This window comes from Podarcis vaucheri (genome assembly GCF_965113315.1).
Source record: "Podarcis vaucheri genome assembly, chromosome: 2".
NCBI lineage: Eukaryota > Metazoa > Chordata > Lepidosauria > Squamata > Lacertidae > Podarcis > Podarcis vaucheri.
In genome coordinates, this window is record NC_138760.1 from 35,036,721 (window position 1) to 35,052,542 (window position 15,822).

Below are 15,822 nucleotides of genomic sequence, written 5' to 3' on the forward strand. Positions count from 1 at the left end.
GGGAGAAACAGCAGTGTAATTCTATAATCAGGTCTACTTGTAAGTAAACCCCATTTAGTTTAGGGGGGGCTTACTTCCAGGTATGCGAGTCTTGGATCACAGCCCAAAACAATTTGAAGCGACTATAGAGGTGATTTGAGAGATAATCAGTACAGGTAGCTGAAGGGCAAATTAATTGATTTGGAGCAGGATCTACTTTGGAGGTAATTGAATTGAAGAGGAACTGATTTGGGGTCATCTGGGGTAGAGAGAAAATGAATGGAAGAATTTTATCTGGGGTGATGTGCATGGGTTGATTCGTCTTCTTTGACATTGCAAAGTTAAATTTGCATTGTATAGAAATAAAACCAGCATATGCCAACTTGTGTCTATGAACCTGGGCCGCAAATCCTTCATTCTACCTAGCCATGATGCTACAGCTTGACACCTTGTTAGAGTTTTAAAGGGCACTTTTCACAGTGAATGCTCTTAAGTCCTTGGTTTGTCTTCTGGGAGCCAGGTCTTCACCGTGTTGAGGAGTGAAGTTTGTTGGGCCCAGCAAAAAAAGGGAGGTATGCTAATGGGGTGCATAATGGTACAGTGGTACCTCAGGTTACAGACGCTTCAGGTTACAGACTCCGCTAACCCAGAAATAGTACCTCGGGTTAAGAACTTTGCTTCAGGATGAGAACAGAAATCGTGCTATGGCGGCATGGCGGCAGCGGGAGGCCCCATTAGCTAAAGTGGTGCTTCAGGTTAAGAACGGACCTCCGGAACGAATTAAGTACTTAACCCAAGGTACCACTGTATTTAGAAACATGCTTTGACACTGATTGAATTGCAGAAAAGCAGGCCTACTAGACTAGACTTGGGATGTATTTATTTTGCAATTTTTAATCCATCAGACTTCCAAAGAAGTGAGTTTCTAGCTTGCATGATGAGAAAAAAATTGATGTATGTATGAGCTCTGCTTGTTAGCTGCTGCAAAGATAATGGGGTGGGTGGTGGGTGGGTGTGATTTCAGGCCCGGGGGTTCACTTGTGGCCATTCAAGCTTCTTTAACTAGGCCTCAGGACTCCCATCCCCAGGCCATGTGACTTACCTGCCCTGCTTCACACCCTCTTTCCCCACCCCCCTTTGCTGCAATGTGTCCTTGATCTCTGATCATGATTCTTGTTTACCTGGGATAGAGAAGCCTGTATATTGAAACTAGCCTACTGTATGCAGGTAAAATGTATGTTTACTGCTCTGCCTGCTTTTGCCTCTGGTCCCGCCTACTCCTGGCATGTGACCCCCCCTTCCATGCAGCTTTCAGGGTTTCCTGTGTTTTCCTTGTAGCAAGGAGACAGCATTGGTGTAGCTGCTCTCGCAGATTCATGCTGCTTAATCCCACCTTTGGGAAAATGGAACTTGTGGACACACTCCCTGCTTGCCCAATACAGAATACGGTTTGGAACGGTGTTGCAGCATTCTGGGTTAAATGCAGATTCCCTGGAAATGGTGTTTGAAATTGAATTTGTGGTGGCGGCGGCTTTATATAGTGCTCTCGGTGTTTCATGACCCTTTAGAAAATTAAAAAGAGGACAGGTTTCTGCCCCCCGAAAGTGCTTGCAGCCCCAAATGGGGAGACAGGAGTATTGTGAATAGAGATGGAGGCAGGAGGGTAAACAAAGGAGAATTTTTTGTCATAGTCAGCCTTGTAGGCTGCAGAGGTAAGGGGCTTGCGTGAGAGGCTTCGTGGGGGGAAAACTGGGCCAAATGCTTTCTTTTCCAGCTCTGCCCCACCGAGCAAAGACCCCTTGCTAGCAGTGCGGCCTCTGCCACCCACAAGTGATGCACCATGCCCATAGTGGACAAGCTGAAAGAAGCCCTCAAGCCTGGGCGGAAGGACTCTGCTGACGATGGTGAACTGGGCAAGCTGTTGGCTGCTTCCGCCAAGAAGGTTTTGCTGCAGAAGATCGAGTTTGAACCAGCCTCCAAAAGCTTCTCCTACCAGCTAGAGACGCTGAAGAGCAAATACGTTCTGTTGAACCCCAAGACAGAAAACCCCAGCCGACACAGGAGCTCTGAAGAGGGACCCATCCGGAAGCAAGGTGTGCCCGTCTTCTGGGGGGAATGGTTCTGTGGGAACGGGGGTGCATGTGTGCCTGGCCTCGCTGACTTCCCCTGTTCTTCTTCCTCTCTGACAGGCGGTGAGCACACGTTGGGAGGAGATGGAGTTCCAGCCCCGCAGAAAGTCCTCTTCCCTGTGGAGCGCCTCTCTCTGAAATGGGAGCGGGTGTACCGTGTCGGAGCCGGTCTCCATAACCTGGGCAACACCTGCTTCCTCAACTCCACCTTGCAGTGTCTGACGTACACCCCACCTCTTGCCAATTACCTGCTTTCCAAGGAGCACAGCCGCAGTTGTGAGTGTGGGGTGTTTGGTTGCATGTGGAATGGTTGGTGCCCCTTGGCAAAGCTTGCGTGTCATCTGTCTCTTTTCACCTAAGAGTTGCAGGTAGCAAAGGCTTCAGCAGCCTCCTGCTTTTCATCTCAGTGCCACTCTGCTGAGGCTTTCATGAGAGATGGGCCAGGAACAGCAATGCATAAGGCTCAGTCCTTAATGGTAGTAAAACAGGAACACCACGGCTAAGAAACTGAACTGTGAATCGCAGTGTTTCTGGTTCAGATTTTGCTGTGCCATAAACTGACCTTTGGTCAAGCTGTTCCCTTTTAACCTCATCCTCCCCATCTCTTGTATGGCTTTTATAATGCCCAAAACTACCTTTCAGGGTTGGGATACACATTATAAAGAGACAGTGCAAGGGTAGTGCTTGTGACCACTTCAAGCTGCTGTGCAGAAGCTTATGTATTACTATAACCCTTTGAAGCCACTCCAAAATCCTGCACAAGAGAAATTGGACCCTCATCTTTCTGAGTCTTGGTTTTCTCACAGCCACAAAAAAAAATCATGTTCTGTTATGCTGCAAATCTGCATGTTTTTCATTGGAAAGAACATTTACTCCATGCAAGGGCTAAAAAATTTCTTATTCCGTCGTGTTCCCCTCTTTTCAGGAATTGTCTCTGGGTTTCAGCGAGGGGAGGAATTGAAACATTTTGGTTTGAAGCCTGCTTTTTGAATGGATTTCTTGTATGAGAAAATGCTTCTTGGGAATTTATAGTGTTAAAAAATATGCTTCCACTTGGCTGTGTTTGGAGAGAGGGGCTTGAACGATGGAGCATTATTTGGCCCTTGTTTCTCATGTTGTCAAAGTCTTGGGCACCCCTTGTGACAAGAGGGGGCTGTATTGTGCCCAGCCACAAGAAAGGGGGTTGCATTGTTATGTGAGCTTGAGGAGGGGGTTCTGCTTGAAACATGGTGCTGGTGGGAATGGGAAAAGATGGTGTGTGGATCCAAGGTCAAATAACAGGCAGTGCGCCTTGTCCCCTCCACAGTTCTGCAGCTGGCAGTTCCCTTGCAGCCCTGTGCACTCATCCTTGCATTCAGGGCCTGGGAGGCTGTGCTAACGGCTGCAAAGGAGCAGAGCCAGCACTTGGTTGCATGAGAACTGCTGCTCTAAGCACCCGACTCATCCTTCTTAGAGGAGCGCTGACTCCTAGTTAGGGGAGTGGACCTGAATGGAGGGAGGCAGGTGGACAAAAGATGTCCCTCCAAAAAAAAGGGGAGGGATGAGGAGGAACTGTTTGGATTAGGGCAAATACTGCTTTGCACCTACTTGCCGGCTTGTTGTTCAGGCTTGAGAAATCTCACACATGGCTGTAGCGTTTTGGTTCCCTGAACATCTCAGCCTAGTGGACTGCATTTCTGAGTACTTTATGATGTGCGTGCAATGGGGCTAGGAAGCTATTCCCTGCATCTAAGTGGTCTGTTCATGTAAGCTATTCTAGCAAGGGGTTGTTGATGCTGTGACCATGGAGGAGATGCCTGCATAAGCGATGGGGATCCTGTACCCCTCCAAATAATGTTGGGCTCCTAATCCCATCAGCCCCAGCTAGCATGGTCAGGGGTGGTGGGAGGTGGGAGCCCAACAGCATCTGTGGCCCCGCATGTTCCCCACCCCTAGCCTACAGGTAAGTGCAGGCTCTGCACTCCAATTCAATTTGTGCATTGATTATATCAGTGAGTAGCTTTCCTTGTCACCTTAAATTGCCTCCAGCAGAGAAGAGGCAACTTTTTTCTTGATGCGTATGCAGCTACTTCTGCAGATGGTTAATCATGAAGCAAGAACATGGCCCTCAATGCCCGCTTTTCTCTTTCTTTTCCTTTGTCGCCATTGGCCAGCAGGTTATTTATTTAGTAATGGCTGCCAAAATGCCCTTCTCCTAGGCTGAGCTCTACTCATGGTTTTTCTGGCTGTGTGAGAGTTGCTCCACCAGACCTTTGTGCAGCCTTTGCATGAATTCATTCCTGATCTCTTCTCTTGCAGGCCACCAGGGAGGCTTCTGCATGATGTGCGTTATGCAGAATCACATGATACAGGCTTTCGCCAACAGTGGCAACGCCATCAAGCCGGTGTCCTTCATCCGAGATCTCAAAAGTAAGCAGCTGAGGGAGCTTTGTTTTGATGAGGCTGTACAGTGCCGTTGTGATGCATCTCACCAGTACATACAGGGAAAGGGGCCAAAGATCTCTTTGTTTGAAGTGTTGACTGTAGAGTGTGTGTGTGTGTGTACACATGCCATACACTGCAGTGCACATGAAAAAGCCAGGTGCGCAGATCACCCCATTGTGGAGCTAAGTCTGAAGACGTGGCAGCTGGGCGTGCAGATAAATAAATACATAAATAGATTAGAGGTATTTTTGGCGCTCCTTTTGTTTCTTTTAACTATCCAACTGAGTATTTAAGAAACTATAAAAGGGAGATTGAAATGCACTATATGCTGTCCTCATCAGCATTTTGCTTAGTTCAGCATTCTGCAGAATCTAAAATGGTTTGGGATTTTGTGTGTGTGTGCGCGCGTGTGCATGCTAATAAGCTTCATGTAATTCCTGTGCCCCGGTCAAGTGTCAGCGATGCCTGTTACCTTGGCATGAGCTTGACCTGCGCTGGGCGGGCATAGGAAGCCAAACTTCAGAGTCCTTTTCCTCCACCTGGCAGAGATTGCTCGTCACTTCCGCTTTGGCAGCCAAGAGGATGCTCACGAGTTCCTGCGCTACACCATTGATGCCATGCAGAAGGCCTGCCTCAATGGTTACACCAAGTACGCACAGCTCCCTGTCTCTGGGGTGGGGAGGGCCAGGGCCGTACCTTTCACTTGGTTGCAAAGAGATGGGCAGGATGAGATCTTGCCACCTTCCCCTGTTGTGCAAGCAGCTTCTTGGAAGCATGAACCTTCACAGGTGGAATGTGGGTGGGGGAAAGGGGGGGCATGCTGGGTAAGTCACCACTCAGCTAACGGTGGCTGCTTCTCCTTTGCCCAAGGAAGCAAAAGCTAATAATCCTCCCTAGGGAGGAAAGCCCTAAGGGCTGCTTCTGTGTCCCTGCCACTATTGAGGCCCCATATTGCTTCGTGAAGGTGTTCTCCACTCTCTTCTTAACCCTTGGCTGCTTTTCTTCCCAGGCTGGACCGCCAGACCCAGGCTACCACATTGGTGCACCAGATCTTTGGCGGCTACCTCCGATCTCGTGGTGAGCACAGCTTTAGCCCGGTACCTTTCACGCCCTTTATGCTTGAAGCGTTGACCAAGTCCTAGGGATAACTCTACAACTCCAGTTTTTCCTCCATTGCCCAGCTGCGCTTCTGCAATGCCCACCTGACTTGTGGGCGCACACAGCTGCTGATGTCCCAATACCGTGAGAGTTTCCTGCGGGCTTCCTTTGGCCTCTGCCCAGGTTTTGAAGAGGATATTGGGAATTGGGGGATTTAGCTGCTTCCCGTGCTGGTTTTGCTAGCTGCCGCGGTGGAAGCGTTGATGTCTCGGAAGTCCCGTTGTGAAAGATGACCTTGGCGGGCAGCTGAGGCCATGAAGAGTAGGCAAGCAACTGTTCTGCTTTCTTTGCAGTGAAATGCTCCGTGTGCAAGAGTGTTTCGGACACTTACGACCCCTTCCTGGATGTGGCTTTGGAGATCAGGGTATGCCAGTGTTAAATCAACACTTTCCCCTTTTATTTCTTTTCCATGGTAGGCCTAAAGAGGGACATAAGCCGGCAGGAGATTTGCAAATATGAGCAGATTCATGGTGCTTTCCTACTTATACATGAGCGCTGCGTGTAGGGAGGCATATAGCATGCACTGAAGTGTAGCGAGCAAGTGGCATATAGGTACTCGGTTGCCTGTGCACGGCTGATGTATAGAAAATGATAATAAGGGTGGGGTGGGGAACCTGTGGCCCTCCAGATGTTGGATTCCCCAACCAACATGGCCAATAGTGAGGGATGATGGGAGTTGTAGTCCAACAGTATCTGGAGGGACAGAGGTTCTCCATACACTGGGCAGGAAGAGAAAAGGGCATCCCATCTAAGCTAAGATAACAGTAGCTGGGGCGGTAGTGGGTGAATGAAACTACTTCCTAAATAATAATAATACTAATTTATTATGAGCTTCCCCAGCCACTCTGGGCGGCTCCCAATCGAGTGTTAAAAACAACACAGCATTAAATATTAAAAGCTTCCCTAAACAGGGCTGCCTTCAGATGTCTTTTAAAGATAGGATAGCTGCTTATTTCCTTCACATCTGAAGGGAGGGCGATCCACAGGGCGGGTGCCACTACCGAGAAGGCCCTCTGTCTGGTTCCCTGTAACCTCACTTCTCGCAATGAGGGAACCGCCAGAAGGCCCTCGGCGCTGGATCTCAGTGTCCGGGCTAAATGATGGGGTGGAGATGCTCCTTCAGGTATGCAGGACCGAGGTAAAGAACTAAAGAGACATTAATAATCATCATCATCATCATCTAATGACAACAACAACAATTTTATTGTTTATATGCTGCCCATCTGTCTGGGTTTCCCCAGCTGCTCTTTTCAGAGCTCACCTGAGTGTAGTTATAACCTGAGCTTTGGTGTGATTTCTGTATGAATGTCCCTCTTCTGTTTGATTACAGCAGACTGCCAACATCGTGCGGGCATTAGAGTTGTTTGTAAAGGCTGACGTGCTAAGTGGAGAGAATGCCTACATGTGTGCCAAGTGAGTTGCCTTCCTCTTGACCTATCCATCTCTCCTGTTTAGCACCTTTTCTTTTGCATAATGACGCCTTTATTTATTTATTATTTTTTAAAAAACAAGCATATTTCTAGAATGGAAGTGCTAACTTATGAGGTCAAGCAAATATGTTCTGCTCCACAGCTTCAGTAACTGCTGACTCATGCTTAAAAAAAAAATCTGTAGGAAAAAGAAAAGGGAGGGGACTAGGCTCACCTCTTAGCTATTTCCAAAGTGATGAATTGGGTTGGTGGTGGGAATAGCGAAGCAGAAGAGAAGTTTGGGTATGTATCTTCACAGTGTGTGGTGTTATTTATTTATTTATTTGGTGCCTCTGCCTTCTACAGTGGTACCTTGGGTTACAGATGCTTCAGGTTAACAGAAGCCTCACGTTACAGACTCCACTAACCCAGAAATACGACCTTGGGTTAAGAACTTTGCTTCAGGATGAGAACAGAAATTGTGTGGCCCCATTAGCTAAAGTAGCACCTCAGGTTAAGAACAGTTTCAGGTTAAGAACGGACCTCCAGAACGAATTAAGTTCTTAACCCGAGGTACCACTGTACTTGAAACCAAGCCATTTCCCTGATGGTTTCAAGGCCACCTGCAGGGCAGAAGATGCTAGCTTCATATGCAGGGAAAGACTTAATAGCCTTCCCCACCCCCCAGTCTCACGAGGTGGCAATTGTGCAGCTGCATAGCAGGAGGGGAGTTCTCAGGGCATCCCCCGTTTTCACTGAGCCTTGCAACGAGGAGCCAGAGTGTGTTGATATTTCCTCTTCTTTGTGCCAGGTGCAAGAAGAAGGTGCCAGCCACCAAGCGCTTCACCATTCACCGGGCATCCAACGTCCTCACCATCTCGCTCAAGCGCTTCGCCAACTTCAGCGGGGGCAAGATCTCCAAGGTACGTGGCGATCTGGAAAGCGGGGAGGGGGGAACAAAGACGTCCCTTCTCCTCTGGAAGAGGGTTTGGAGGAGCGCTCGTGGCTGCTGTCTTTCTGACCTCATGCCAAGCCTTTTAAGGGTTATACAAGTACTGAAGAAATGAACCTATGCTGCCAATTCTTGTAGTAGACATAAAGTAAGCAGCACATAAGTGGCACGCAAAACACTAAAAAACCGTTCTACTTTCTAAATCTTGTATTAATAATCCAAAAATTGAGAGAGCTATGTACAAGATCTACTACAGAAGCCACAAACAGAAACCTCATTCAAATTGTGTCCAAAAGGAAGATACAGTCTTTAAATGTTCCTTTAGCCAGGCTCCTGTAGATATCAACGAGGATAAGTTTGATCAAACCAAGTGTCGGTGATGTTACGCACAAGAGTTAGACGGGGTGCTGGCATTTGTCACCTGTTTCACCCAGGAAGAGTCCCGGGCTTCTTCAGTAAATTCTCTTTCACGGTTTTGATATATTTATAAACATTCACTGGTGGCATAAACCAAAACTTATTAGTGTTTGAACAAAATTTCTAAATAATATCTGAACCGACAAGTACAAAAGTCTATACTTACAGTCCACTTCTTCTTAGATTAAGCTACAATATTTAATTTCTTTCTTCAGGAAATTCTCCCTCAAGATTTTGGTGTATTTACATACATTCACTTGTAATATAAACCAAAACCTGATTAACCTTTAAACATTCATTATATAATTTTTGAGAGTATAAATTCAAAAAACAATACTTACACTTCATGTGTTAAGTTCTTTCTTGACCCATGGATACTTTCCCTTTTCCCTTGCAGGATGTCGGCTACCCTGAGTTCCTCAATATCCGCCCCTACATGTCTCAGAGCAACGGTGACCCTGTCATGTATGGCCTCTATGCTGTGCTGGTACATTCAGGATACAGCTGCCATGCGGGGCACTATTACTGCTACGTCAAGGTGAGTCCTTTCGTGTGTTGTCAAAGGGCAGCCCTGGCAGTGGAGAGGGGTGCTTTGCACCCCAGGCTGTGGGGTGGTAATGTGAAGCATTGGCAAGCATCAGTGTGCAAGGCTGAACTGTGTGAATGCTCTTCAGAACCCCGCTGGGTTTAAGTGTGTCTAGTTATCTTGCTTGGAATTCCTGCTTTCTCACTTTGGCTCCCTGCTGGCATTCAGAGTGGCCAGGCTTTTAATGCTGCTTTCTCCAGAGGTTCAACAGCAAAGAATCTTGGTGATTGCAGACAGTGTATCTCTGGAGCTCTGATGTTCATGTCCAAATGTTATAAGTTGGCTGGAAGTTGTAGGAGGCAGCCTGCTGGAAAAACATTCTCTCCAGCGGGTGCAGAATGCAGCAGTAAGACTCCTTACAGGGTCCTCGCCGCAGGATCACATTCACCCAGTGTTATACCAGCTGCACTGGCTCCCGGTGGAGTACAGGATCAGGTTTAAGGTGCTGGTTTTAACCTTTAAAGCCCTATACAGCCTAGGACCCTCGTACCTACGGGACCGCCTCTCCTGGTATGTCCCACAGAGGACCTTACGGTCTTCAAACTAAAACATCTTGGAGGTCCCAGGCCACAGGGAGGTTAGGCTGGCCTCAACCAGAGCCAGGGCTTTTTCGGCTGTGGCCCCGATCTGGTGGAACGTTCTGTCACAAGAGGCTAGGGCCCTGTGGGACTTGACATCTTTTCGCAGGGCCTGCAAGACAGAGCTGTTCCACCAGGCCTTTGGCCAAGGCACAGTCTGACCCCCTCCTTTGGTAATCCTCACAGAACTCTAGCCCAATGGTTGCCATTAATTTGATTTTGAACTGATTTTAAAATGAATTGATTTCAGAATGCTGTGTTACTTTTATTGTTGTTCTGAGCCCGGCTTCGGCTGGGGAGGGCAGGATATAAATAAAATATTCTTATTATTATTTTATTATCTCTAGCACAAGAATTATCCAACCGTTTATTGCCCTAGTTGGCTTTATTCCTACCCATAGTAGCCAGCCAGATGGCAAAGGGGAAGTTTAGAAGTGGGGTAACTAACCTCCCTAGGGTTATTCTCCAGCACTTGGTATTGTTATCAGTGCATGTGGATGTTGGATTCCTGGCTATCATGACTTGCAGCCACTGGTACATCTGTTCATGAATTTATCTGGTCCAGTGTTTCCCAGACTTGGGTGTCTGGCTGTTTTCGAACTGCAATTCCCATCATCTCCGCTTCTGGACTTGCTAGCTAGGGATGATGGGAGTTGTAGTCCCAAAACAGCTGGAGACCCAAGTTTGGGAAACATTGACCTAGTCCCTTTTTTCAATGAAGCTTATGCCTACCTTTGATGGTGTGCAGTGCTTGTTCCCCTCCTGCCTAACGCTGCCCTTCTGTGCTGTGTTGTAGCTACAAATCCTCCTTCCTCTTCCCATTTTCAGGCTAGTAATGGGCAGTGGTACCAGATGAACGACTCAATGGTGCATTCGAGCAACATCAAAGTTGTCCTCAATCAACAGGCATATGTGCTTTTCTATCTTCGGTAAGTGGGGCATGGTATGGGACCTGCCGTTGGCCGCCTCTCTTCATTCCTGTTTCTTGGGGTGCCCTTCAATCGACCTGTCACCTTTATGCTAATCGAGTGGAGTGGAGAGGAGCAGAAGTCCATTTTTTTAAATGGAGGGAGGAGCAGGCTGGGGTCAACTGGGGGCGATGATAATAACACGGTTGTTGCTAATGCTGGGAAGCGCCCTTGGCCATTCTTAACCCATCACTGTTTTGGCAGGGTCCTCAGCTGCTTCTGCTGATGTGGTTTCCTTTTCATGTTGCTGTGATGGCTAAATATCATCTCATGTAAATGAACAAAATATTCAGAGGGAAGCAGAGTGCCTGGCAGTGACCCACAAATAAATAGCAGCGAAAAACCCAATAATATGTACCTTTTATAAAAGAAACTCTAAAAACCAAGTGTGTTTAGACCAGAGATCGGCAACCTAAGGCCCATGGGGAGGTCTGCCGGGGAGTGGACCGGACCGGCCTCAAAAAACGTTGCCAACCCCTGGTTTAGACCCTCTTTCAATAAAGTCTTTCTCTGTGATAAAATGTACATCAATGCTAATGAGTAGCTGCTCTGCCAAACTGTTCAAAGGCCAATATATACGAGAATACAATTTTTTTAAAAAATCTTACTATTCAGCATTTGCACTGCCCTTTATTGTTGAAGTCTTCAATTTATGAATGACCTCACACCAACATCTGTAGAGGTGTGGTGCTTTTCCGTTGATCATTTGTAATCAATAATAAACCCGGGTGTTACTTTTTCATGCGGTGCTTCTAATGCTGCAACAGTTTGAATTGTATTGTACTCTTGCATACTGTCCCTTGAATAATTTGAGGGGCCTATGCATTAGCAATGTACAATCTATAGCTGGCAAAGAGTTACATAAGTTGAGATGTTTTTCTGTTTTAGATATTCCTTTGTGTTCATATTGTTTTCTTTTGGGCTTTTTGGGTTGTTTACTGTTTTATGGTTTAAAGTTGTTTCCTTAACTTCTCTATTCGCTTTTCTTTTTTTAAATCCAAGACCAAACAAATACTTCTGTGTTCTTTTGTATTTGTAAACTGTAGCGCAGTGGTGGGGAACTTCAGACCTGTGTCCCAAATTAGGTGCTCCTTCCCATTTGGCCTGCAATGTGGCTTTTTTTTGGGAGTGGGGGAGGAAGCCCAGCTGCTCATCACTTCATGCCGTTTAATTCCGGCGTGTAAATGGTGAAGCTCTGGTGTCAAATTCCACAGAAATGCTTGATAGAGCACACTATAAATGTGTGTTATAGTTGTTAGGGTACCTGATGTCATGGTGGTGTCTCTGGTGACTGATAAATGGGCAGCCCTGCCTACCCGTCGGAATGGATTGCAGAGGGTGCCCCAATTCTTGGCCCGGATGATTTGCCAGATCCAAAATAGACTCAGCTTGGCTCATCAGCCACACCCAGTTCCCCACCTTGGCTGCAATGGAATCCTTCATACTGAAGAAGGTTCACAGCACCTGCATTCTCTTGCCCAAAGATCAGGGCTTTAATCCCTGCCCTATTAAACCTTGCTGCCTTGGTTGCATGATCCTGCTCTGTGCTGGGAACCAGATTGTGCAGCCAATGCAGGATTGAAAGCTGTCCTATCATCCATCAGCTGATGGGCAGGTGGGTGTGGTTTGGAGGAAATGGCCTCCCTGAGCTAAATTAGTCCTGGTGCACCAAGATTGGCCTAAGAGTTGGAGGTTCCCCATCCCCTGGTCTGAAGAGTAGGGTGACCTCTAAAAATAGTGATAGCGATAAAGTACAAGTTCCTCCTTCTTCTTCCCCCTTTTCAAGGATCCCAAGTACCAGGAAGAATTCTGAGGGGACCATCTCCAAAAGCACGTGCCCTGCATCCAACCGAGCAAGCATAGTCTCCGACCACATGAAGAAAAGCATGACCAATGGTGCCCTCGCGTCACCACTGATGAGCAAGGTGAATATCTGCATAGTCCGCCTGCCATCCAGAATTTCCCACCGTCGGAACTGTGTGTACTTTGAACTTCAAAAGGAAAGGGGAAAGTCTTAAGCTTGAGTAGGGCAGATTCTGGGCTGAGGAAAAACAAAACCCAGTGACCTGTAAAAAAAACCAAACCCAAAGTAAATTGAGAGTGAGGACCCTGAAGCTCTCTTCAGCTACTGTAAAATATTACACAGTCCCTTCTCTGGGTTGGTATGTTATCCGCACACTTTTCATCAGCAGCCATAAGTGCTAGCAAGTTTATTTTTTGGGGGAAATTGAAATTCTTCCAGCCATACAAATGCACTGCAGCAGGCCGGCAGCCAGCCCAAGACCCTGTTATGAATTGTGGGGAGTGTACTACAAAAGATTGATGAAATTGTTGGGTTGATGCTTCCGATGCAGTCACAAAACTGGCATTTTGAGTCTTAATATGTGGAGGAACTAAAGCCTTGTTCTGCCCCCAGCATCTTTATGGGAAACATGTTTGCAGTTTTATGTAATGGATGGGGTGCCAGTAGTTGGGCATCTTAGTGCTTCTTCTCCACACTTATTCTCACAGAAGTGGTAAACCTGTGAGTGGATTGTACCACTTCAGGCTGCAGGGGGGAAGGCTCACATGCCTAAATGCTTCTTTGCCTAGAAAACAAGATGGCAGTGAGAGGTTTGAGCCTAGCCGTTTCCCTGGCATTCCAACTTCCTATGTGAAGTACAGCAAAATAACTCAAAAATGGGGGTGCATTCCCTCACACGAGCCCTCTCCTGTGGTGTCAGTTGGTATGATCAAGGAAGTTATTCGTTTTACCCCCAGAGTACTATTCATTAAATTTTCAATGTTAAAACAACAAAGAATATAATAAGAGAATACAATCATTACAGTTGGGAGATAAGAAATAAAGTAGCTGTTACACTCACTGAGTTTGCGCCCAAGTAAAAGATTTTGTGGCCTAGAACCGCATCATAACAGGCAGTCTATTGTAATAGTCAGAGATCACCTCTGAAATAAAGTACAGTGGTACCTCTGGTTACGAACCTAATTCGTTCCAGAGGTCCGTTCTTAACCTGAAGCACCACTTTAGCTAATGGGGTCTCCTGCTGCTGCTGCGCCACCAGCGCACAATTTCTGTTCTCATCCTGAGGTAAAGTTCTTAACCTGAGGTACTACTTCCAGCTTAGCTGAGTCTGTAACCCGAAGTGCTTGTGACTCGAGGTACCACTGTACCCTTAGTAGCAGCTGATAATTTAACTATTCCAGGCATTTGCTTTAACCAGTGGGACTTGGCGTCTGTGAACCTGCTGTGTTCATACAGTATATGAAATAAAATCAAACCAGGCATTTTGGCCTCTGGGTAGTTTTAATGTAACAAGAATTTTTTTTCAAGGAGAGGGCGATTTGCTAAGTCTTGGTATACCAGTAATCCAAATCGCCAAGATCAAAAGTCTTCCAGAACTTGGCAATTGTAGCAGTCCTCTCCTGTTTTGAGAACAAGGCCAGAGCCCACCGACTTGAATGGTAATAAATGCATCAGTTGCTTCCCCGTGGATCAGATGGGGGAAATCTTAACCCTGCGTAATTTGTAAGTGAACTGCATGACTTTCATGCAGCTAGATAACCTTATATGCCGTCTGCTTATACATCTGGCAGTTTGCGGGGTATTGCGTTTGGATTGGTCTGAACAGTTTATTGAGCAGGAGGAGCAGTTCCCATTTTGTGGTATTGGCTCTACCTGTCTTCGTTCAACACCTATTATCTTCTGTTGCTACAGAGGCAAGATGTGACACAGGCCAGGAAGACATTGGACCCTGAGGAACCTGGCGTCCCTGTTCCCCGCAGCTCCTTTGCTTCCAACTCCAAACCCCAGAACGGGACGCTTCCTCCTTCTCCTCATCCGAAGCTCATCCCTGCTGTTGGGTTCTCCTCTCCTAAGCTCCCTGCCAAGCTGTCTTTCCTAGACGACTTCAGCAAGAGGTCCAAGAAGCAGCCTCTCTTGCCACTCAAAACATCTCAGGACTTCAGCGAGGCCACCAGTGTCAGGGTGGAGATGGGCAAGCAGAGCTCCTGGGGAGACAAGGGGTTGGCATTGTCTTCACAGCCGCCAGAGGCTCCCAGAGGAGACCCTGAGGCCAAAGTTCGTGAGGAAGGCCCAGAGGTGCCGAGCAAGGCCTCCTCGCCTTTGACTTCTTCCTCCTCATCTTCTTCCTCCTCGTCCTCTTCGAGCAGCTCCTTTTCATCCAGTCCAGCACATCGCCCAGCCAAAGGACTCCCGCAGGCCACGATGGGCGTCAACGGCTACTGCTCCTCTCAGGAATCGGACTGTGCCTCTGGGAAATCTGTTTCCGAGGACTCCAAGTTTGCCAAGCTGAAGTCGCCTTTGCTGGCTAATGTGACCAATCTGGAGCTGGGAAATACCATGTCCCCCCCACCTGCAAAAAAGCTGGCCCTCTCTGCCAGGAAGGTGCGTTTTAGGGGTACTTTACCTCACCTACCTCCAAAATGGTGGCAAAATGGAGTGGCGATTTGGGTGGTGGGGTGGGGTTGATTCAGGCAAGGGGCATTTCAGGCTTGCGGCAGCACTGCAGACTCGATCACATATGCAGTTGTAGAGTTGGAAGGGATCATCTAGTCCAGGGTTTCCCAAACTTGGGTCTCCAGCTGTTTTTGGACTACCTCTTCCATCATCCCTAGCTAGCAGGACCAGTGGTCAGGGGTGATGGGAATTGTAGTCCAGAAGCGGCTGGAAACCCAAGTTTGGGAAACTCTGATCCAACCCCCTGCAAGGCAGGAATATTTTGCCCAAAGTGGAGCTCGAACCCACAACCCTGAGATTAAGAGTCTCATGCTTAACCAACTGAGCTGTTTTGTAGGTAGGAGCCCAGGGAGATTCATCACCTGGCCAGCTTATAAGTCCCAAGTGCTTTCTGACTACCCTCCTTACCTGCCAATCCGTTGTTGCAAACTACGGCCCACACATAATGCAAAGTCAAATCATGGCTTAGTGTGAAAAAGCAAATGTGCAGGTTCCCTGATTCAAGGACTGCGGCCACAGCACTCCTCTTGTGCTGCCCAGGGCAGAGCAGTGGCTTGGCCCAGGTTCAGATGCCGTTCTAAGCCAAACTATGGCTTGGTCCTGGGTAGCATGGCAGCAAGCAGACCCCGGGGAGGAGCAAAGCGGCTGAGATCTCCACTCCCGGAACCGGCGTGCGCCCTATTCGCGCTCAGCCATGGTTTGGCTTGATTCTACCTGCGAACAAGCTCAGTATTCTTTTAAGCAG

The 15,822-nt window shown here is 47.6% G+C and overlaps 1 protein-coding gene across 6 annotated transcripts in view; it reads left to right on the forward strand.

The window, feature by feature from the left end:
• Positions 1–15,822, forward strand: part of USP36 (ubiquitin specific peptidase 36) — a 31,896-nt gene that overhangs the window by 2,694 nt on the left and 13,380 nt on the right. For 5 of the 6 annotated variants that reach the window (XM_082213241.1, XM_082213238.1, XM_082213237.1 and 2 more), the window contains exons 2-13: positions 1,754–2,072; positions 2,169–2,384; positions 4,407–4,517; positions 5,079–5,181; positions 5,542–5,609; positions 5,984–6,054; positions 7,021–7,103; positions 7,911–8,022; positions 8,866–9,006; positions 10,461–10,561; positions 12,387–12,525; positions 14,316–15,005. In XM_082213241.1, coding sequence (XP_082069367.1) covers positions 1,820–2,072; positions 2,169–2,384; positions 4,407–4,517; positions 5,079–5,181; positions 5,542–5,609; positions 5,984–6,054; positions 7,021–7,103; positions 7,911–8,022; positions 8,866–9,006; positions 10,461–10,561; positions 12,387–12,525; positions 14,316–15,005 — 2,088 coding nt within the window. In that variant the 5' untranslated portion in view covers positions 1,754–1,819. The remainder of the gene's footprint in view (positions 1–1,753; positions 2,073–2,168; positions 2,385–4,406; positions 4,518–5,078; positions 5,182–5,541; positions 5,610–5,983; positions 6,055–7,020; positions 7,104–7,910; positions 8,023–8,865; positions 9,007–10,460; positions 10,562–12,386; positions 12,526–14,315; positions 15,006–15,822) is intronic. The other variant, XM_082213242.1, reaches the window with a different exon arrangement.